Below are 24,875 nucleotides of genomic sequence, written 5' to 3'. Positions count from 1 at the left end.
GGACACCATAAACATGTTTATTGTCTATTCATGTACATAATACATATTATGAAGTAATCCTTGAAATATACACTGGAGGGTTTTTTTTTTTTTAAGAAAGCTGCCTAATGTACTTACACTAATAAAGTGACATAGGAGATGGAGTTATGTTCATATATATTCCAGTAATGAAGTATTGGTACTTACGTATTAACGCCACTGCAGCAGAAGTTGCGCTAAAAATAACATTGTGGACGGTTGGTTGGTTTATTATAGCTATCATAAAAAATTAAAAAACTATAAAATATATCTTATGGTTGCTTAGGAATTACCAATTTAAGATGTAGCTATCCTGACCTAACCAACCCTTCATGTGATTTTACAATATTCCAAATGTGTAGCTGCAGTGGCGTTAATACGTAAGTACCAAAGTAATTATAGCATTTACGTAAGTAAGTTAGAAACGAATTTGTCCCACCGAGTGACAGTTGACTCTGTGGTTGCGTTTGTTTGCTTGACTGCTGTCGCTTATGGCAATTTTCTGCAAATGTTAACTTTTCAGATCTCATGCCAAATACAGTTACATCGAAGGTGTAGCATATGTGCTAATCTAGGTGCTGGGAACTTTGTACATACCCCATGGGAGTAATGAAAGTATCGTGCCTTTGTAATGCATTTGTAGCTATTAGTAGCTTCTGCATATGTTTTCTGATAATGTATATATACCACCAGAAAAAAAAAACTTATTTCTTCCATAATGAAAATGTGTACATGCTGTAAAAATTATTGCAGCACAAAATTGTAAGTATGTAAAGGTATTAGACATGTAAGTTCAGAATACATATTTATACTCCTGGCTACACAATTTGTGTATATGTAAGTAAATTATTGCTATTGGATAAGAATTCTTGAAATATAATTGTGGGTTTGCTTAAGTAAGATGTTCTTATATGTATATTAAGTGTCTTTTCATATTTTATGTTGTCGTTCTGTGTTAAATTTTCAATTTACTATTTTATTATACTTTTTAGTCCATAAACTTAACAGAAATATACAATCCTGTTGTATTCTCTTGTATGTTCATGCTGTCTCCTATGTTACTTATCATGTATGATGTTAGTTAATTATGAATTTGTGCTTAGTATTCTTTATGGCCTTCTTAAAATTTTAAAAATACACAATGAGGGTCATGCACAAAACCCCTTTTTTAATGCACAAATATTTAAATGTATATATAGGAATATTTTATTTTGTGAGCATTAGAATATGTACATATGCAATAAAATATACACAATATTTAATAAAGCGTGGTGGTATTTATTTCCTTATACAGTAAAACTAGCTAAGATGTTCCCGCATAATAGTTTGCTTGCCTATTATGTTCACAAATTAATCCCTTCATCACTTCCATATACATATCCTTAATGTTAATTCATCCCATTTAAAACGCTTCCCACATATAACGTTCAGCATTTGATGAAAATAATAATAATCATCTTTAAACTTTAAAACATTTATTTCGAAAAAATAATAAAGAGTATGACCATCAAAATCAGTCGCATGCTGTAGCAAGTTGTATTTTTCGACCAATCATCTGCTTGCATTCATGTCTACTTCGTGAGGCTGTTCCTTCTGTACACCATTTTCCTCATTCTAGGTACATCTGATGTATACATGGCAAATCACTTTATTCGTTGACCTGTTGTGTTATACATGAAGCAACTGGCATGTCAGTTTGAACTAAATACAGTTTTATTGGTTGTTGAGTGCTGTAGTTTATGTGATGATAGTAATTGTGAACATTTTAATTTACACATCTTGCTTTCATTTTCATATAGATGTTTTTTTCTCTTTTTATTCCCTTGAAAATAGTATACCATATTTTCTCACAACTGCACATAATTTTCATAAAAAAGGGGGGGGGGGGGGGGGGGGGGGTGTTTCCTAAAGCGTGGTGCATGACTTATTGACACATTGCAATGCTACATAGTACAGGTTCCACTAAGCTATTGCTTAAAAGAACGAGACATCTTTCACATGGTTTCAAGTGTTTTTCTGTGAGAAAGATGTTGCAATGATTAACGAAGGTTTGTGGTAGTGATCTAAGTGTCTGGATAAACCTAAAATGATTAAAAATGCCCAGGATGTGAAAACTTATTCCTTAGGAAGAAGAAAAAAATTTTAAGAGTAATGTGGTGGTACAATACAATTTTATTTTAAAAGGGATGATTTTCTGCGTGGGTTTCCTCAAGAATTTCCCAATTTATTTTGTTTATAATGTCTGACATGGCATCAATTTTGGTAATTTGTGACCCGAGATGTTAATGATGCTTCACTGTCATAAACAAAACTACTGCGGTCGGTAGCCATTTTACATTTATGACCTTTTTACGTCACTTTACGGCAAACATTTTATAATTCACAGTTAATCCATAAATAAAATATATACCACCTGCTATATTTTGATACATGTATTTATGACAAATAGTTAAACTGAAAATATTTATACATTTAGTAGTATAATTATGGCAACAATTCAAATTGCTGCAAAAATTAATTGTGGAGTTTAACACCGGTACCAAAAATTTTGCTATTTTTACATAAAATCTTTAGGTAATTCATTATTTTGAATGATTACCGAAGCCCATAAAAAATTTAATATAAATTTGAAATATGGCTACAAGGTCTGTTTTAAGTTTGTTGCGAGGCTTATTCTAAGCAACAAATATTCGTGGTAAATGGAATCCCCACAAATGCCAAATTTCTAGAGTAACAGCCGAAAAAATAGCGCACCACCTAGTATGTCATGAGTGGTTTTTTTTTTTTATGTAGCAACTGATTTTGAACAATTTCCTCTTATGAAGTATTTAGCATCCAGGCCTTTAAAAAATCTTAACAGGGTTTTGCTGTAATTTTATAAGAACCTGTTTTGTATTTGAATTTATTATGTAACAACTGATCAACTACGGAGGAGAAAAATTGCACAGAATATGACAGCCTGGACAGTCATCTTGTCTTATTACCGTATTTACGCCGAATAATCTGCACACAATGTGTGTTGAAAAAGAATGATGTGCTGTTTATTCAAAACTTTGCAACGCTGAATGGCAATGCTGCACAACACTAGTTCGTCAAACATTACAATTGGTAAACCTGCTGTTGCTAAATGAATGGGGTATGCTACAGGTCTAACATCCAGGTGACATTACAGCCTAAGTTAATTTACAATTATAATTAACATTTTAGTTTGTATTACTTCCAAAAATATTTTTTTTTTTAGCTTATAGCTGCTAATGAAAGATGCATACTTAAGGGTAATTTATCATTTTATCACTTTAGTTTAAATAAACACTTATAAAAATCTGATAGACTAAGCAAAGTAAAGAACCTATGATATTGTTTAATTAAAATACCATTTTCATAATCTATTGTAAATTAAAAGATTTGTCTGTAACAATTGCAAAAGACATTTTATTAGCAGTTCACGGGTAGTTATAAATGGACTCTTGACAAATATTTTGCACACTTGCAATGACTGTGTGTGCGTGCATCTACAAGTACAGTATACTCCAAAAAACCAGCCAGGACATTGAACAACTTAACACTTGAAAATATAATTTTATCTATAAATTCAAATGTGCAATATGTCAGTTAATGTAATAACAATGTATATTTGTGTATTTTTACCAAAGCTTGAGCACATTAACATTTTTAAGAAACATTTGTGTAAAATTACGCCTACTGTAAATAGTTATTTTCCTTAAAAATAACACAACATAAATGTAAAATTACAAAATCTTTGCATATGAAATTTGACAAAAAAATATTTACAGTGTAGTATGTAGCAAATGCCATCTTTGGAGTAAGATGCGACTAAGGCATAAATGCAGCAATGTAAAACTTCTGTTCCACACAGAAGACCATATTTCTACCATGAATGCTGAAGCCTAACTACCGGCTATGCTGTACCGCTGCATGTGCAAAAACCCCTCCCAGCATCGGATACATTTTCGGAGCAGACTACTGAAAAAAAACCGGTGTGTGTGCAAGCACCCTTAGGGTTGATTTTATGAGCTGTGATTAACGACAGACGCATAGATAAGTATGTAGTGGAGAAACCGGTAGAGAAGGGGATTAGAGGGAAACAGGTATTTGATGGAGAATCGATATAGACGACAGGGAAGGGTACAAATGACAGCAAACTTGCGCTGTCACTTTCATGTGCGTGGTTGTTTCTTGGGGAGGGACGTCACGCTATCCCCACTCCGGGGCCATTGGTGCGGGCGGTGATCGTTGGAGCATTCTTGGGCGGGCTCCACGTGGCGGCGTGCGGCTCAGGTTGAACCCCGCCATGCTGCACGGATAGGGACCCGCTTGCGCCTGACGCCCCCCTGACTTTAGGGAGTATTTGGGTAGAGGGAAACACAATGGGATTTTAACTTATTGTTGCGCACCGTGCCACGGGCCATATTCAAAAGAAAATATTCTTCGTTCATGTATGCATTATTAATTTAATTACTTGTGTAAATAAGTATTGTTAAACAGTGTTATGTGAGTATTTTTTTAGATGTGTAACTAAATATTTCTGCTGGTATAATGCTTTTGAAGCTTTAGTTTGACATGGGAAATCATTTTGTCACAAATTATAATCATCATACGTGCATAATCGTCGCACCTCTATTTTAAAGCGTCAAAATTTGGATACAAAAACCTCTCGCATAACCTTCGCATGATTTTTTTGGTCCCGCTATTAGATTCCGAGTGCTTTGTGTAGGTATCTTTTCCGTATAAAACAATGTGTTATAAAGTAGAAATCTAATATTTATTCAGGGTCTGTGTCGCTGCGGTGTACCCCTTATAATAATGTAGCCAGCTCTAGTTGGCATCATTCATGGTTTGGTTATGTTGCTTCCCATATAGAGCGTGCACACGTAGTCGAATATCAATATCTCGCTGATTGCATGCAACGATGGTCCGCACTCTTTTGTGGTAAGTGTGTACTACAACGATAGTTATACGTTAGCTTTGAATATATATACTGTATAGAAGTCGCGAGTGGATAGGATTTACTCTACGTTTTTCAGAAGCGTATGATGAGCAGCTTGGGAACTTCGCCGCTGCAGTGCGCTGCCGTAACGCCCTGTATCGTCTTAGTTGTTATTTACACGTTAGAGCGCAGCGCTGTCGCCCGCTGTCATTCCCCGCACCCCTCACCCATCATTCACTGCAGCTCAACGTCGTTCAACGGGAGGGGGAAGGGGTGTTTGAAGAGTTCGACACTTGTCCGCTAGGGACCACCACAAGTCGATGCCCTAGAGATGGTGGCGATTGCGGCGGTGAATTAACCAACTACCTCAAAACCGTATTAGAAATTTTAACCTGGGCTGGCGACTTCTATACAGTATATATATTCAAAGACGTTAGTTCAGGCTCGCATGTAGGTCACAGATTTTGTTTTTCTATTTAAAGTTGAAGAAAGATTTTTGTTGCATGACTTATTAATTTAAATTGTTTGGCATGCTTTTGTATACTCTACTTTCTAAATAAATGTACTTTCCATGAATGGGTTTTGTTTTTATGAATAACTGTACCAAACAAAAAAAAAAAAAAATTTTCTCATAAAAATTGCATTCCTACTTTTCAAACTTGATTTAAGTGTAAAATGTGCGACGATTATGCGATAAAACACTTGTAATCGTTAGCTATTCTCCGTGAGAGAGGATCTCTTCCCCCAACGGGTCAATGAGATTGTGGTTACTGCACTACTAAACGTCCATGGTTCACCATGAAATGGCTACCCCACGTAGAACACCGTCCCGGCAACACTGTCGGAAAGGAAAAAGCTACACTGTTGTTAAGAAATCCATTGACACAAGATACACGGCAGGCGGCTCAGAGGAGCAGCTCCCCCTCGCTGTCGCCACCGGAGCCCGCCGGGGCGGGGCTCTTGAAGGCCACGCCCTCCACGGAGACCACCCTGCCCTGCTGCGCCCTCGCCGGCAGCATCGACACACGCACCTGCAAACCAGCGTCCCCGTCCCACTACAGCCATGACAACATGATACCTTCACATGCATCAACTACATATACCGTATTTACTCGTGTATAGCGCGCCCTCGTGTATAGCGCGCACCACGATTTTTGCAACAAATTCCAAAGAAAAAAAAATTTGAAATTTTTTTTCCCATAAATAAATTTTACTAACATTTTGTGGTACCTGATTATTTAAATTGATGTGTGGTGATGCGTCAGGAAAATACTTAAACTCTGCTGTGTAGACGGAAGATAATGAAGCGCTGTATCGTCACAACTGGTACTTGGGAGGGAGGAAGGGAGGCAGGCAGGAATGTGACACGGACTAGATGACTCACGGGTAGCAGCTGCGACGAAGCGAAGGAAGTGGTAGGGGGGACTGGTGTCAACATTTTCTCTCTCTCTCTCTCTCTCTCTCTCTCTCTCTCTCTCTCTCTTTTATTTTACTAGCTGTAGAGGGGGAGGTCTAAAAATAAACAAGAGACCTGCGTGCTTGCGCGCGCACGTGTGTGTGTGTGTGTGTGTGTGTGTGTGTGTGTGAGAGAGAGAGAGAGAGAGACCAGGTTGTGTGCGTGCGTGTGTGTGTGAAAGAGAGGCCCTGTTGCTTGTGCGTATGTGTGGGGGCTGGCCAGAAACGTCACCCGGCAGTTAACGACTTCCACGACTTCCACTCCTCCCCGCCTCCCCCCCCCCCAAATTTTTTTTTTCCGTGTATAGCGCGCATCCTTATTTTTTTCCTTTACTTGAGGGGAAAAAAGGGCGCGCTATACACGAGTATATACGGTATGTAAAAAAGATTAAGTTGTTTGATATTGCTTCTAATTTTTTTTTTTTTTGAGTACAATAGTTCAGTTCCAGACATGCTTATTACTGAAGATTTTATTGCATGAATGGACGGTCTCCGGGTAAAAGGTTACAAGTCAAGAATTCATTTTTTGCAGGGGAAACAAAAAACTCTTAGATAGAAATTGAATTTAAATACTTAAATTTTTCCTGCATTATTCTTTTATTTACCAACATAGTTGCCAATGATTAAAAATGCATTATATATTCTAAGTATACTTTAGAGTTTATTGCTGGAATAAACTAAAAATCACCAAAATGTGACTTGTTACCTTTTACCCGGAGACCGTCCAAATGCATCACGTGTCAGCCAAAATGAAATTATTTTAATTTAATATTTGTTGAATAAGGAACCATTTTCATGACTAAAGCTATTGCATGTAAATAAAAACAAAATCAAAATTTTCTGTTTAAAATAACGAATTTTACCTACAAATAACACACTAAAAATGTTGTACCGAGCTATGCAACATCGTCGAGTAGGTAACATGTTACAACTATGCAGGCTGATGGTGGTATCCCGGTTGATTAACAGGGAATAAAGTCAGCCATTATCCTTACCCCACCTGTCATGTCATTGATATACTAGTGATTCAATAATTATTACTAGAGGTAAGATTTTATAGTGTTACAAAACTACATGTTTTCTCATTAAAATTGAGGATTTCATCTTTATCATCATAAAAAATTAAAATCACATTTAATAAGTTGATATCGCAAACAAAAACTTTGATCAACTGCTTTAATAATTTGTGGTAAGACACTTAAAATGTGTACATACAACAATACTATGTATATTGATAAAAGTAAAAAAAAAAAAAAAAAAAAACTCCTGCTGTAACATTCAATATTCTTTTGTAATTATGCTTAGTGCACAATTAATATAAATATAAAATTCTATATGCAATGTTAAAAACCAAAAATCATACATTTCCTAGTGATTTTAGCCATTTATGCAGCTGTAGATGGCTGTCTTTCTTTGTAAAAACTATACATAAACACTAAAAAAATTTTTACTCAGAAAATAGCATTTTAGGTTATTGAATAGAACATAAAATAAATATTTGTTTTATTAATTGTACATTTTAATAGACAATTGAGATATTTTCACTGCATTTTGGTGCTATGAAGTGTATTGACTTCCATTTCAGTGATTGGCTGTACTGACTTCAATTTCGCTGTTACAAGCCCTACAAGATTTTTGGGTGCGCCCTGTGGTATTCCAGAGAAATATGCATCCAGATATAAAAAAATATGGTTACTATATTATACCATTTCAATACGGATATAAGACTCTTTTATTAACATATTATTATGTGTTACTTAGAATTAGACATCATCATGATTGAAGCTTTTAATATACAGCAATGTTCGGCACTTAGCAATAAGCTAAATGGCTTGTCTTTGAAACCTGTAATCAGAAACGATGCAGAATAGCACGTGATATTTTAAATAGTTAGTAAACACCTTATCTCACCACGTTGGTAAGTCTCCTGGGTAGGCAGGACTTGACACATTCCTCATAATTCCAGTAAAAGAAGTGAGTGGTAGTCCGCTCATTATGAGGCAACATTTGCTACGTACGGTAGGCTTCTTGTCCGCGGCACTCATGAAGGCAACGACCATCTTGTTAGTGGTGTGGGCCCACAGGAACTCTCCGTCCGCTGAGCAGCTCCTGACGACGATGGCCCCTCCCAGCCGGCTGTCCTCTGGCACATCCTTCAGGAAACGCGAGCCTGTCGGCACATTCCTTACAGCTGTAGTTCCACCTTTACATCAAAATATTAAACACAGAGAAGCTCAAAATAACATTAACTATAAAGATACAGTGAAAAGTCTACGGTTCGGCACATCCTGTTATTTGGCACGATTTGAGCCGCTCACACTCAGAATTTTTTAAGGCGGATTAATTATTGCTGTTGACCTTGGCTGCACTGCTGGCAATTTAGTTCGCTCAGAGCTTATTGTTACTGGTTACATTTCGCATCTAACATTTTGTGTTCACGTAAAAATTATACTGACAGCATAATATATTTTGGTAATTATGCGGCTTTGCAATTACAAAACATCCAATTTAAACTTTATTTTAATATTGCCACTATGTTTTCGGTCTTGTTTTTCTAGATAATTTTTTTCTGAATTTTTAAAATTTCCTGTCTTTTCTATCTCTTATCTTCGAGGTGGACATGGTTTTTTCCTCAAGACATTTCAGGCAAGTTGCGATAGCCGGGAGAAGTCACGGGGTGCTGGGCGCACGACAGGCACAGCAGTTTGTTTGTAATTTCCTGTCTTCATCGGCAAGTGCTACCGGGCGTGCGAGTGAGTGAGTGAGTGTGTTTGTTCCTGTGGCCTACACAACAGCTGCCGGACGTGATAAAGGGCGCGTGATGACGATGACAGCACATGTCGCCATGCAGCAGTGTTTGTGGTTCTCCCTCCCTTTCTCATTGTTGCAAACGCCTGTCAACTAGCACTGTAAACAATCATCACATGTCTATATTGACAGGTTTTTATAAAGAAACTGTGTCCAAACATTGTTTTCGTGTGAGATTTCCCATGCTTTGAACTGCAACATTCCATGACAAAACTGCTGTAAAGTGTGTGATTGTTATTAAAGAAGGAACTGACAAAAAATAGTTGCATGCCATCTTTTCTCTCTTGGGGAAAAAGATGGGTAAAATAAAAAAATAAAAAAAACACTAGAGGGGAAGGGAAACACGGAATAAAACATAGTATTCTTTTCCTTTTCATTTTTTATTATTTTTTGTTAGATTGTGAAGCGGGGAAGGGGAAAAAAAAGAGGGGGGGGGGGGGAGAAGATCCATAAGGACGGAGCAGGGAGATATGAAAGACCAAAGGTCCACATCAGTGCCATGTTTCTTATGCAGCAATAAGCAGAGACACAGAATACCAAGACTTCACTTATATTCTCCTGGAGACAGATATATGGTGCGATCCATATTCGAGGGTGACTCTTACACGCAGGGGGAATCCTTCAGCCATGCTAATACGTTATTTCAGTTTTTTTTTGTTTCCACTTTGAAAAGACAGTATTTTTTTACATTATGTCCTAAAAAATATGTGCAAAACCACATATAAATATTGTATATGTGACAGTCGCTTGTAAACAAAGCCATTGTCCTATTTCCCTAAATAACCAAAGATGTGAACATAAGATTTATAACTTCTGTGTTTCCACACACAACACAAAGAGCAACAACATATCATATTTGTGTCATTCAACAATATTATCAATTTGTTCTGTTGCAGAGAAAATACTACATTCCAGATATCAAATCTATGATGTACCACGTCAAGTCATTCTTTCAAAAATGGCGCCGATCAACATGTGGGGAAGTCATATTTTGCACAAAACTTCAGTGTTTCTACAATGTTCAGTTTTCACTACAAACTTCAAGAAACCATAGAATTTAATCATATTTTGTGCTTCGTTATTTCTTGGGGTTTCTAACTATTAACTTTGTGTTATGATAGCAATTCACCAATATTTAGTTTTCAAGATGGAAAAATATATGTTTTGCTTTCCAAATGTTCAATATCAAAAAATTTCTGAGGTAGTATGTCATGATTAATGAAATTATAAACTTTCTTGTACAAACATAACATCGCTTAAGAAAAAATAACATCTACATAACAAAAAGCAAGCTTTTCAGGATAGGTTAGTAACTTTATACGCCATGCTGGAACTAACTGATAGCTGTTCTTAGAAAAAAGACTCTAGCAATGCATTCTGTTGGATTTTTTTGGCAAATTCACTTCATGAGAAGGTGCTAAACAGTTACGTTTCCATGGAGAAACAAAAAAAAAAACTGTTTAAAAAATAAACTTAGGAGTGGTGTTTCTTAAGCAACAACAATCACAATGCGATATAATCAAAATTATTATTTATGAATGAATCTTGATATGAATCTTACAGTGATTCGAGAATTATTTGAATCTAAGATGCGGTTGCCCAATCTCTAATATCAAGACATTGTATGACAGGGAAATGCACCACATAGCACCAAAATGTGAGTTAAATCACAAAAATAGGAAAAAAAAATAAATAAAAGACTTAAATCCAAAGAATGTCGTTATTTGAGTACAATGTTTGTACTGAAGTACACAGATCAGAAAATGTTAATTTTTTTTTTTTTCATCGTGCATTTCTTATTGATTCAATTTTGAAACTACAAATGCTCGCCAATTTGTTTTTATTGTTCTGAATGTATTTCTCGATGTAAGCTTTTGGACGTACGCCATCGCTAAGAACATGTATGCCTGTAGAAGAAAACTACAAAAAAAAAACGCAAATGACGAAAACCACAAATTAAGCAAAAAAAAATCTACAGACATGCATGTTCTTAGCGATGGCGTATATGTCCAAAAGCTTACATCAAGTCATGCGATGTTCGCGTCACACTACTCGGAATGAAACCACTGACCCAGGAACTTGTGCCGGAAGCAGTCGTGCAGGGCCACGACGCCGGACCCCGAGAGGGGCGTCATGAGGTCCCGGGCTGCCTCGCGGGCGAGCAGCGTGCTGACCAGGTGCTCCCCGCTGCCCGAGGTGCAGGCGGCCACGGCGGGGCGGGCCCCCTCTGCGTCCTGGGCCCAGCAGCCGCCCCCGTGCACCCCCGCCTGCGCCCGCACACACACGCTCTCCGTCGCGACGTGCCGGTCAATACACCATTCAGCAACAAAATGTGAAATAAACCAACAATTTAACAAAACTTGATTACAGTGTTTTATCGCATAATGGTCGCACGCGCATAATCGTCGCAACCATATTTTAGGCTGTCGAAATTGGGATAAAAAAACTTCTCGCGTAAACATTGCATGATGTTTTTGGTCTCACTAGTAGATGCCGAGCGCTTTGTGTAGGTATCTTTTCCGTATAAAACAATTTATTTTAAAGTAGAAATCTAATATTTATTCGGTCATTACCACTTAATAAATTAACGGAAAAATATGAAGTTCTTTGAAGTGTAAATTTTCTTATAAAGACGTTTTTAAACATTATTTTCTTTATCTGATCGTCTGCGTCGCCGCGGTGTAGGTATAATTAAAAATTAAATTTCGGTCATTACCACTTATTTATTTAATTAACGGAAATACGAAGTTGTTTGACAAGTAAATTATCTTATAAAGACATTTTTAAACATTATTTCCTTTATCTGATTGTCTGCGTTGCCGCGGAATACCGCTTATAAAAATGTAGCCAGCGCATCATTCATGTTTGGTTATGTTGCTTCCCGTATAGAGTGCGCGCACGTAGTCGAATACCGATATCTCGCAGAGTGCATACAACACGCGCTCTCTGTCAGGTGCCGAGTTAACTACATTTGATAGCCCGCATTCTTTCGTGGCAAGTGTGTACTACGACATGTTAGTTCAAGTCAGATTCAACTGGCTTGCGTCGCGTTAGAGTTTTGATTTTTCTATTCAAAATTGAAGAAAGGCTTTTGTTTAAGGAATTACTAATATAGATTGTTTGGGGTGCTCTTGTATACTCCACCTTTTTTTAAATAAACGTACTTTCCATGAATAGGTATTGTTTTTATGAATAACTTTAACTAACAAAAAATTTTTTTTCCTCATATTCGTCGCACCCCTACTTTTCAAACTTTATTTTAGAATAAAACTTGCAACGATTATACGAGAAAACACGGTAAATTATCATAATGCTATCATTTACTATGGTAAATTCATTGAATGTAGTTTATGTAGCTAGAATTTTGTAGCAAAATGTGTCAACTAAATGAATTGGAAAAGAGTTAATATTATGTTGTCAAATGAGAAAATTTTTTTTTCATTAATGACGTCATATTTTTCAAACTCACAAAAATTTGCAAATTTTTAATTTTATTTTTCTCAGTAGTTATGATCTAGATGTGCTAGTCATGTAAGTCAAAATGAGACTTTTTTAATGAAATAAGTATTAAAAAATATTTTATTTGTTTAATAATACAGTATTTTTATGAATTAACACAATGTATAAAAATAAAAAACAGTAAGTCTGAAATCTCATGTTTTACAAATGAAATATATCTATGAATAAAACCACAAATTCTTGTCCATATAACATGCTATGAATATAGCCTCAGAGGGTCTTCAAGCAAGTGATTTTTTTGCAGATCATAGACAACATTTCAGGTAGTGTTTTTTTTTTTTTTTTGCTACCTCTACCTATCCTTTTTAATACGATTTTGCACAAAAACTTCTTAGCCAAACTAAAATAAATATTAACGTAAAAACATGTTTTATTTAAATGTAAGCAAATTGGTTTATGTTACTTTTGTCGCCTTGTAAAATAGTGACAAATTTTCACTGGACAAAAACTCATTGCGGTGTTAATGGTGATATTACGTGTATGACACAGTTGGCATTCCACACTTCGGCCCTTGATTTAAAAAAAGGAGACAACCACAGCTCTGTAGGCTGGGTCACACTTCCCCCCCCCCCACCTCCTAAAATTCCTTGTTAATTCCTGATAGCTGACGAGTCATGCTGAAGTGGGGAGGGCCGGGCCTTCGATCTCAACACCCTAGCCAGACACAAACTCAGGAGCACCGAACTGGCATCCAAATGGTTCAGTGTCCACTATAATCTTGGTGAATATCTGTTGAAAATATTACTGACAGAACAACATATGAAAGGGAGGTATCGAGTTAAAATTTTAGAACCATCCCTTAAATTAAAGTAACGAAGAGAAAATGAAAAAAAATCAACATGGTGTGTGAAACCGAGGCTTAATCTTCCGAGCATAGCTATGCGTAGTAACATCCTACAAAAAAACCAAATCAAATACTTTCATACCATTCAATGGAAATGATTTCAAACTTGTTTTTCCACCAACTCTTAAAAAAAATCTTAATCTTAAGAAACCTACTGTCCAAATTTTGCAAAATACTACTACCCTTTAATACACACATTAATAGACATTACCAAACTTGTTTAGTGAGATATTCGATGCAAAACAATGCTTAGGTTGTCAAAGACATTCCTCTAAATTTTTTTAAGTGATGTTAATAAATTTCGAACCACACTCTCTTGATGACACTTATAAGGTGCAAGTGTGCACGTGTAAATATTTGGCTGTTTGGGTCACAGCAATAACACAGTCTGATTTAAGGTAATGCTGACACAAGCCCTGGGGACTATGGTCGATTGCACAGTGACAGACACACCACTGACAGGCATGGAACGGAGCCTTACCTGCCCCACCCGGCCCGGGCACTTGAGGGCTATGCCCCCGCTGGAACACGCGGAAGCCACGTGGCCCTCGGAGTCCACACACAAGGTGCCCACCGTGTCCAGTGGAGTCAAGACCTGCCGGTACACACGCACGCGTCAGACAACACTGTTCTCGCTTGATCTGAGAGTATTCCCAAACTATTTCATATTACAGGCAACATTTCAAATCAAATAATTTTTTTAAACATTCATTACCAATATACACACCAAGTGGGATTCATTCACAAAAAAATGAATTAAAAATATGTTAATGAATAAAGATATGTACCTTAATTATCAGGAAAATTTTTCTACATTATACATACATTGTTTTTATGTAACAAATAATGTGATTATGATTTAAGTTTATTTTAATAATAAATAATAAGTTGGATCAACAAATAATGTTTAACTTAAAATTTTACTAGTTGAAGAATATACATTGCCAGGTTTTACTTTATTTTCTTTCATTTTACACCTCTGCATATGGTTCCATATATAGTTTTTTTAAATTTCATTTTACTATACTTTGAATCAAAAATTTATTGGAATCCTGTGAAATGAAAAAAAAAAAAAAAAAAAAAAAATCCTAGTATATTAAAATTTTATATTCGTGAATAATTTGATTAAAAGAAACAGTATTCACCGAAGCCTAGTAGCACGTCATGAATCATTCACGGCACAAAGCCAAGATTAACACCTAATGTACATATACAGTGCTGTACCCCTTAGCAGAGATTCTGATCTCCGAAACAGCTGTTACTGGTAATCCAAATGACTTTAATTATTGTACAAATGAACTGCACTGAAGTGCCAATTCTTTGATCTGTGTCGCTCCTGCCCAGCTTACATGATGCTTACCATTGCTAGTATGGTTTGGAGTGCATTGTAGAGCGGCTTATTCTGTTGGGCTAGCGTTAACGTCCTAGCAGTACAGAGCGTGACTGCCTGCTCATGAGCAAATTTGAAACAAATCCGTAATGGTGAACAAAAAAAAATTCCTAGACAACAAAAGAGTATTTTGCAATCTGAAGAACTTGATGCCTACATTTCTGTACAATTCAAATCATATTTTATGATGTTAGCATTATAATTCTGAGGTTCTATGATGGATCCAATGCTTTATACTGGTCAAATTACAATAAAACCCCTCTTTTACACTCTATTTTTCAAAACTGTTTTTTTTTCCTCTCCACAGAATTTAGGATTTGCAGGGAGGGCCTCACGGAATCTGCAGCCTAAGGGTTTTAAGTGCAGAGTCAGTCATCAAGAAGGGGCTTTTTAATTCCAGTTTTCCAGGATTTTGCAACACTACTTCCTGGTAACCTAAAAAAAGGAGGTTACCTGTATGTTTTTTTTAATTCTCATGTGCTTAAAAAGTATGTATTGTTGTTAGTATGCAGGAATATGTTTTATTTATGTTCGCCCCTTGAAAAATTATTGATACAATGTAAATATGTACACACATCGTCGCCTGAGAATTGGAGTGTTCTATGTCCATTGAAGTTGGAACTGAGATATAGGCATTTGAAAGTTCAAATAACTATGAATATCATCACATAGAACAAAATAATATTGGTCTTAAATTAAGAACAAACATTTTTATGTGCATAGACGTGTGTGAATATAGTACAATTGAATACTAATATTAATTTTGTGTCCATAGCTTAAAAAACCTAAAAAGTGGACATAGAACACTCCAAATCTCAGGCGGCGACATGGAAAAATTCCACATTTCTCACTAGAGAAAAATCAACGTTTGACTCTACCAAAATAAAATTCCAGATTGCAGATTACCTTGGTAGGGGACAAGAGATCCAACTACCTACTTAACAACGGTGGCACTTAAGATGAATATAGCTAGTTTCCTCTTGTTCTCATTAACAGTACAATAGGCATGATTTGAAAACTACTGAAAACAAATACCCTCCTAGAGCAAACAGTAAATTTCCTAATCTTACCTTAACTCTCACCTAAGAACAAACAACACAGGTACTACATGAAAGTCACCCGACAGTAACCCCGGCATCACAACCTTGTATGGTCAAAATTTTAATAATTAAAACTTGGGTGCTGTTTATGCTATTGGTTCACTGTTAATGTGGTGGACTCAGGGCCAATAAGAGACCATTAATCAAAGAAGTGTCACATCACAAGTTACCCAGATGAGACGCTTCACGAGTCAGCAGCCAATGAACACGTGATGTTGCCCAAGCATGCAGAGGATTGTGGAACCTATCCTGGAGGTCATTAAACCAGCAATTTTTATCCAGTCCCTGCATATCCTGGATACTGGAAAAGGAATCAGCCAGGCCTACAGTAAGAAACCATCCCAGCATTTAAATGGAAAGATTTTGGGGGATTACAGAAAACTAATATCAGGATAACTGAACCAGGATTCCAACCCAGGACCCTGGTACAGTAAACTCTCGATTATCCGTGTTAATTGGGACCTTCCGATGCCCGGATAATTGAATGCCCATAAAAAAAAAACGGATAATCCGTTTCACCACTTAAAAATGGTGTATTTACTGGCAAAAGAGTCTCTCTTCAGTAGAATTCTATGAGTACAAGCAAAGGCTTTGTATACCGTGTCCCAGCTTATTGGACCGTAAACAATACTGGCCCTGTATTGCCGCCATCCTTCTCCTGTCCCCTTTATTGCTACCGGAGGGAGAGCGGCGGCAGTCCCCACTGAGCATCTCCCTCCACCCTTTTAACAGCACAATATTATACACCTTTTTTTCCCCCTTCCAGCTATTGCATTTTATTTTTCTACCTCGCGCGGCAAGATATTGTTTCTTGTTAATTCCGCCTATTAAAATTAGGATGCACTTTACAGTCATAACTACGAGTATGGGATACTACGAGACCTTCGAAGTTACGAGAGTTTTGAAATGCACCGTCAGTTTGACTACGTAAATAGTAATCCTGAACTAATCTGGTTATTACGAGTGCTTCCTTGTTGGCTCTTTCGTAAGAAAGAGTGATTTAAATGGCATCTTCAAACAAGGAAAAATACCGTTAGTTGGAAGGAAAAAAAGGTTCATGCAGTAATCCCTTTCTCTCTGTCTCTCTCTCTCGCTCGGCGGTTTCAAGAAGCCCTCCCCCTCCCATTATGTTACTGGCTGCTTCGGCCGGTAGAGAGGAAATTCCTAAACCACCCCCCCCCCCCTCCCCCCCCCCCCCCTTTTGTGTGTAAGTGTGTACGAGAGCCCTGTTCCTTTTGTGCGTGTGTGAGACCTCGTTGCGTGCGTGTGCGTGGCAAAAAAAAAAAAACAAGCACTCTTCTTGTTTAGCTTAACAGGTTTTAATGATGCAATATTCCAATAGCGTCTGAGCTTTCTCACAAAATTTCCTTTGTCTAGTTGTGTGGAGGAACCAGAGATGCCGCCGCTATGTTGAGATGTGCCACACAAAGAATTCACTTTTATTAATATAATATCATTAAAGTTGTGAACATTACTGCGATAATGTAAAACACATTTGTGTGCCAAATTTACGTATGCGTATGGTTTGAAGATAAATAATAATGTAAATAACTGCGTGAAAAATGCCTCTTCCAGCCGTCAGGAGTGTGGGAAGGTAAAAGAGGTAGAGGGACCTTTTTTTTTTTAGTGTGGCGGGGTGTTGTGAAAAGAACGCTTGAAAAGAAAATGAAAAAAAAAGGGGGGGGGGGGGGGGGGAGTTGAGCCGGAAGCAGCAGTCAAGGCATTCCTTTTTGGTTTAAAGTGTGACAAATTGACGGGTGAAGGCGGCGGGGGAACGAGGGTCTGAAGGGTCAGGTAAATAGCTTTTCTGACACAGCAGTAAAAAAAAAAAAAAAAAAGCGCAGCGCAGTCGCAGTCCGGATAATCGAGAGTTTACTGTATTTTGTAATGTGAGTCCAGTGTCTTTGTGGGTAAGCTAGTGTCTCTATGATTGAGGTTCGGGGTAAGAGCCGTGCCCTTTCGTCCAGTAAATGAGTTAATCAGCAGAAAAACATACCTTATTTTTCAACATTCCAAGTACCTCCAGTTTCTTCTTGTAGTGCTGGTACCTTCTTGAAGCTCTTGCTGAAACACATCGACCACACACGTACTGCATATGCTGCAACCTCCACAAGACTGAGCTTCATGACTAATGACTACGTACCAGAAATGAGGCTCCTTTCAGGGACAGTTTCGATACCCGCAAGCTCCGCCCACTTGCGAGCGCCTATGCCTACAAGCATGCTAGCAATAAAACAACAGATAAAATATCACACACACACAAACACAGTACATTTTTATATCACTGAAAGCACAATTTTTTAATATCCATGTATATCTTCTAATGGTTTTAAATTTCACTGTAATTAATTATCCCTTGTCAATAAATACCCCCTTCCTCCCTTCCAAAGTGGGGGAATATATCTAAAAACCACATTAAAAAAAAAAAACAAATGAATTAGCAATGCTACTAAGCACACTCACTGTCTAAGAGTTTTCGCAAACGAGAGCATGGAGCATTAGTTAAAAAATTTGTAACGTATTCTCACAAACTATCGTACTCCTTCCTTTTTTTTAATGTTTATTATTGTACGGCACCATCGACTCTGCTACACTATGAAAAAGGTTACAATCCCAAAAATTACCTCCCCCATCCCTTCCTTCTGCTTTTTAGCTGATACGCTCCTGAAACAAACTCAATCCTATTCCAAAGTTTATAGGTTACAACCTGTCTGAGGCTGTTCATTTAAAACAGGGCTCATAAAATCCAGTAACTTGATCCCATGAATGCAAAACATGGTTAAGAACAACCCAGCTGCTGAACAGACGTTTAGGCTCTCCCTCAGTGGCGTAGCCAGGATTTGTGTATGGGGGGTGTTAAGAAACATGGCCAAAGTGGGGGGGTCCGGGGGTTCTCCCCCAAGAAAATTTGGATTTTAAGGTGTAAAATAGTGCTATTTCAGCAGTTTTCGGTTCTTAAATTGGAATATTGTAATGGTAAAAATTTTATTAATTTTAATATGAAATTTGTTTGAGTGATGAATAAGAAGTTAATTAAAGATTTGGTGCTAAAGGGGGGGGGGGGGGGGGGGTGGTTTGAACCCCTAAACCCCCCCCCCCCCCGGCTACGCCCCTGCTCTCCCTCAATATACACATATATAATTTCGCAATGTTCCCGCGGTGTGGCCGGGGAGAAGGCACGGGGTCTCACCTGGGGGGAGTGCGCTCGCCCAGCAGCGTCGGGCGCTCCTGCTCGCGGCACAGGCGGTGCGCCAGGCACACGGGGTTCCTCACCCCGGGCACGGCCCCCACGGCCCCGTGGCGCAGCGACGCCCCGTCCATGACGCTCGCGTCGCACTCCACCCCGCCCTCCCAGTTGAGGGTGGAGCCGTAGCCGGCGTTGGTGAGGGCCGAGTCCTCCAGCACCGCCGTGGCCGCCACGGCCGCCTGCAGCGCGGGGCTGCCCGCCCGTACCAGCGACATGCCCTGGGCAAGCCCCCGTCATCGCGACACTTCCACGACCCACCGACACTCCTGGCACGCACAGTGAGCAGGCCCATCGACAGAGACATCAGGAGAATTTTTTAAATGCTCGGACCTACCCCGACGGGAAAAAAATTTGCAAGTCTGTTGGTAACAGAATTATTCATTCGTAGGAAAACATTACAAGTAATGTAATACACATAGTTGTTATTACCACATTAATTTTTTACAGTCTTTTATAATTTTTGAAGAAAAACTTCTTTGCTAAGGGGGGCTACATTTTTTTTGAGAATTATGAAAATTCTGATATCGCATGGGGAGAATAGTTAGGTACGTGGTGCGGGAACCAAGACAGTAGGAGACGACAGGGGAGAGGAAAAAATGACGCAGCATGTTTGCAAAGTTGCATGCTTGCACAAATGCACTCTTGCATGCATGCACACTTGTGCAATAGCATCATTTAGCACTCGTATATACTTTATTTATCTGTAACCTCAGGCAAAGAGCATTGTGTTTCCTATACCTAATAATATAATTAGCAAGAAGTTTCACTTCTGTCGTGTGTGGACTCCACGCACACAATTTTTTTTTAATTGTGGGGTTCGCAAAATTTGTTTCTTAAGCAACGGACAGGTTCCTGGGGCCCTGGTTTCTCTGGACAGCGCTGACAAAGAGTTAAGGAAAGTAGTTCGGGTACAATTATTAAAAGTGCAAATGTTTAACACGTGACGCTACAGCGTCTTTCCCTCTGCCGTTGTCACCTGCCTGGTTCATCAACCACTGCATGAGCGTGCTCATGCGCAAGTGACTAGTGCGAGCGTTGGATATCCAGCGTTTACACGTGTGCCTCTAGCGCCTGAAAGTAACACACCTTACAAAGTGTTTTGTTTAGGTAATTTATAAAGACATGTTTAATATAGCGTATTTACACATTAACGTTACAGACAGTCACCGGAGGTTGAAGAGCGCACCAAGAAGGTGCCATCACGCACTTGCTTCCTTCAAGTCGTCGTGTAAGGTTTCTGGAGAGAGCAGACACTGCTCTACGCTGTCACAGTCCACGTTGCAACGCACATGAATAAACAACTTACTAACTGAACGCCACGAGCACTGTAAGTGGGAGGCATTCTGACATTGGGTCATGCACCGCAGCACCGGAATGAAGTTTTCTGCATTAAGGCTAGGTCTCGAGAGCAGTGTTGATTTTTATGGTTTTTTTCCTAATCATTTTTATCCAAGGGCTATTTCTCAAATTTTAACTCAATATCTTCCTTGCCTTTGTTGTTTTACCACAAATACCTATATTTAACAGGTATTCACTTAGCATAATATCATGGGTGTTATCGTCATCACTTGCGTGATTTTGTACACCCATATCAAGTTAAAGTTTTAAAAATAGCCCTTAAAAAAGTAATGAAAAAAATCCAAATGGGGTGTAACAAAACAGTCCCTGTTCTCTTTACCTTGTGGGTGCCACGCTTGTACTTAGCTCCCTGAAGCAATCGTGAAAGTCTACTCATAGGCCACAGGTCACAGACTACAGTCAACCAAATGAACTAAAGAAAGCAGTGTGCAGTGATAACAATGAATGATGTGACGTAAGGAAAGAGAACAATGTTTTTGTGTGGTTGTTGTTAAATAGTGCACATTAAGTACCCCTCCTTGTAGCAAGAAAACCTTGATACACTATATAACACAAAGATTTAAAACAACTCACCTTTCTGCATGCTGCTTGGCAAAGCTTCTTATATTCCGGATACAGCTTCAGCGAGTGATCACCGGCTCCTGAATCACCATGATTGTATTAGCCAACTACATGTGATCAGTATGACATAGGCCTATACAACCTCATAGTTAATTTACTGTTTGGTAATTTTTTTTTTTTTTGCTAAAATAAAACTTTACTTGCATATAATTTTCTAAGGAGATCGACTTAAATAAATCAGCATAAATAAATGGAAACAAAATAATAGCTGATGTCTATGAAAAAAAAGTTTGAAGGTATTTACACAGTATACTTTACTTTACATGTTAATGATATACCTAGTTATCCAAATATTTCTGGCAAAATCAATCAAAATTAAGTTTCTTATTACATAGGTACATGTTGAAAACTAAATATTTTAACAAAGATTTTACTGTATTTTTAATGTGGCTGGGCTAACCCGACTTAACAAAATATTTCACTTTAGTTGGGATCACTTAGATGTGCAAAAATCAAGACAACCCAGATAAAAGTTAACCAAAGAAGAAACAAAGAGACCAAGAACAGGGGAAGGAAGACCGAGAAGAGACAACGAGAACACAAAGAGTGATGAAGATGGTGCAAGGAGTACCTGAATGCAGTCCAGACGATATTCAAAAGAACGAAGAGGGAATCAGGAACCAAGAAGAGACGAAGAAGAGCTGGGAAGATATGCTGTGTGAACGAGTAGCTACGAGAGAAGAAATACAGAGAAAAAGGGAAGAAACAAGGAAACTGTTGTAAGACAATAAGCAATGCACTCAAGATTATCGGGTCTGTCCAAGGCAACGGTCGGCCTGGCTCGGGCAGATGGCTGAACGACATGCGGCATCGGCGACGCAGAAGTGTCGCCGGGTGACAAGAGAAGCTACATCTACTGCAAGAAAAGGTTATCTGGTGAGACTGTACAGCCCGCGATGGAGGAAAGGCAGGAGGCCTAAACTTCGAGTAGCATGGGGACCTCCAGGAGAAGATGCATTACCTGTTCGGGACGAACAGGTTTAAGGAGGGGGCAATGTTACGAATGTGAGCAAGGCCACGACATGCGCAGGTGCAGAGCTGGCTGGCGGCTGCCATAACATGAGATGTGCCGTGCGTACCTGGGTCGCCGCATTATCTCCCTCCAGCCCTCCGCTCCCCCTGCGCGGCACTGTTAGTTTGACATCCGAAACCTGCCAGCTGCGGAGTTACGCGTGCCGCCGACACGTGTTTTCAAGAGATTTCTGCCGTCGGGACAGCTCAGAATGACGCGACTGGCCCCGGCCGCTCTCGTGAGTTCTGGAATTGCGCCGGGGCCTATATATATATCCAAGGACATCAGGGCAGGGAGTCAGTGGAGTTCAGAGAGAGAGTTCAGGCGGGAGCCTTCCTGCAGCGGAGCTTCCGGGGCGATAGTGCAGCGGGTGCAGCAGAGTGGCGAAGTCCTTGGACGAAGGTTCCAGGGCAGGGAGTGAGTGAGTGAGTGAGTGAGTGAGTGGAGTCGGGAGTTTTCCCGCGGCGAAGTTTCTGGGCGATAGTGCCGCGGGTGCAACGGAGTCCCGAGCGAAGTTCCGAGCGAGGCGTCGAGTGGGATCTCGGCGAAGGGGAAGTGCGACGGCGGCAGCAGAGTGTGGCGACGAAGTCCTGCGACAGAGGTCTGCAAGGGGTGCTACGGCAAGACTTGCACCAGAGGCGCGGCCCAGCGAGGTGTGCGGTGTATGAAAACGAGTGACTGGGGAATAGACATTTCTTTAAGTTTACCTAGTTAATTATTTCCCATCTTAGAATATTAATTGTAAGTGACATAAGTAGTGGCCATCAATAAAACTGTATGTGAAATAAAATCTTTAATTGGGCTATCCTTCACGAACCCGCGGTAAATCGTAAACTATTATCACTAACTTCTGTAACAACATAAGACCAGAAAAGTTTTTTTTTATCCTGCAGATCAAAAAAAAAATTGTCATGTAATAATGAATTATGATCATAAGTCAAATAAAAAGGATTTTTTTTTTCAAACTACAATCATAATTCTTTCTTATTTAGCAATTTCTTTTATGTGCAGGATCTTCCGACGTACTGAACTAAAACAGCAAGCATTATGTATCACAGGATCAAGCCAACAGAATCATGCCATCAGGATCTTTCAATGTATTGAACTACAACAGCAAGCATCATGTACCACAGGATCAAGCCAACAATATCATACCAACAGGATCCAGGGGGTAAACTTGGATACATGAAAAACCAGCCATATCAAACACAGAATATATGGCTGTAATCAAAGAATTCCCTGGAAAGTGCAAAATTCAATGTGTTACTTTAAATGCAATGTAACAATACAAACATTTTGTAATACAATCATGTACTTATTCAAATAAAACAATAAACATAAACAATATGCCTTAAAAAGTCCTTTCAATTGCAAAGTAGTCATTACTTAAGCGAATTTCATTATTAAAACAACACACACACTGACTAAAGCTCACCAAAAAAAATCTCACAGGTAAACAACGAATGTCGGCGATAGCATGAATACAAAGGTATTGTAATGTAAGCTGTAAACTGTTATTTTTTCACAAACCAGTAGGACTAAGAAAACCTTATTTTCATAGCTAATTCAGGAACGTCTCTAGTATATGGAAATCATATAAGCATTAGGTATTGTAATGTAATATAAAAATTTTAATTTTTTCACAAAATAGTAGGAATTACGAAACCATTCCTTCGGAGTAAATTTAGAAACGTGGAGTATATTAAAACCATTTTTACCAATTTTTTCTTCCAGTCTAAAAAGCCATGATGTCCAATAATTACCTTTTCCTTAATTCAATTAATTTTTCGTAACCGTGAATTTTATCAAATTGGCAATCGTTTCATTACTGTTCAGGGCATTGTAGAAGCAAATTTTTTCGTTTTTCATTTTCATTACATTATATGTGGCATACAGCTGTACATCAAACGGCCAATGGTTCAACTCGTTGCAGTGCAAACATCAATTTCAATTCGTAAGTAATCAAATATCAGCATGTAAATGTCACACCCATGCCTTACCCGGGACTCGAACCCAGGACCCCTCGCACCGTAAGCCGGCGTGCATCCGACTACGCTACAGAGGTCGGCTTGTAGGAGCGAAGACGGATAATGAAACGTAAATATCTTGCGGGTCCGGATATGATTCGGTGTCGTACAACGGGCCAAGAAAGGAGTGATCTGACTACTCAACCACCATGTACCCTTTTTTGTTTACACTTTTTTTTACATATATTATCAAATTGTACACAAAATTCTAAACTTATAAAGAAAAAAAATCCATAAAATGGCTCAAAACATATATTACCTACTTACTTACCAATATGTAATCCAATAAAACCTTCCATCAAGTCAACTATTCGTGTTTACATCTCAAACGAAAACAAGTGCATAAACAAAAATTACGTTACATCAAATAACCTTCTACAATATTTGGTTCTATGCATTCATACAAAACTTTTCTGCAGTATAATACACTATCTTGGCACTTCATTACACTCCGTAATTACTGTTTACACGAAACGGCATACAAGGAATACACAAGTGTGGAATTAAAGTGTAGACTAGACAAAATT

The 24,875-nt window shown here is 38.5% G+C and overlaps 1 protein-coding gene across 1 annotated transcript; it reads right to left on the bottom strand.

Moving 5' to 3' along the window:
- Nucleotides 1-3,422: 3,422 nt before the first annotated feature.
- On the bottom strand, nucleotides 3,423-24,839 carry LOC134541688 (threonine aspartase 1). The gene is made up of 9 exons (XM_063385305.1): nucleotides 24,620-24,839; nucleotides 21,262-21,329; nucleotides 19,273-19,547; nucleotides 18,226-18,305; nucleotides 18,079-18,146; nucleotides 14,074-14,187; nucleotides 11,301-11,496; nucleotides 8,440-8,591; nucleotides 3,423-5,997 (listed from the first exon to the last, which is right to left on the bottom strand). Exons 1-9 carry the CDS (start codon nucleotides 24,645-24,647, stop codon nucleotides 5,872-5,874), a joined length of 1,107 nt encoding a protein of 368 aa, XP_063241375.1. The 5' UTR covers nucleotides 24,648-24,839; the 3' UTR covers nucleotides 3,423-5,871.
- Nucleotides 24,840-24,875: the final 36 nt, after the last annotated feature.

Source organism: Bacillus rossius (assembly GCF_032445375.1).
Source record: "Bacillus rossius redtenbacheri isolate Brsri chromosome 4 unlocalized genomic scaffold, Brsri_v3 Brsri_v3_scf4_1, whole genome shotgun sequence".
In the NCBI taxonomy this organism is placed as follows: domain Eukaryota; kingdom Metazoa; phylum Arthropoda; class Insecta; order Phasmatodea; family Bacillidae; genus Bacillus; species Bacillus rossius.
This window is presented reverse-complemented; position numbering and strand designations above follow the sequence as displayed.

What these genes read in the sequence shown, in the direction of transcription:
- LOC134541688 (XM_063385305.1), bottom strand. Translation starts at nt 24,647, where the DNA reads ATGGAAGGTTTTATTGGATTACATATTG. An exon ending in TTTTATTGGATTACATATTG is followed by an intron (nt 21,330 to 24,619) that starts GTAAGTAAGTAG and finishes ATGGTGATTCAG; the next exon opens with GAGCCGGTGATCACTCGCTG. An exon ending in GCCAAGCAGCATGCAGAAAG is followed by an intron (nt 19,548 to 21,261) that starts GTGAGTTGTTTT and finishes GGGCTTGCCCAG; the next exon opens with GGCATGTCGCTGGTACGGGC.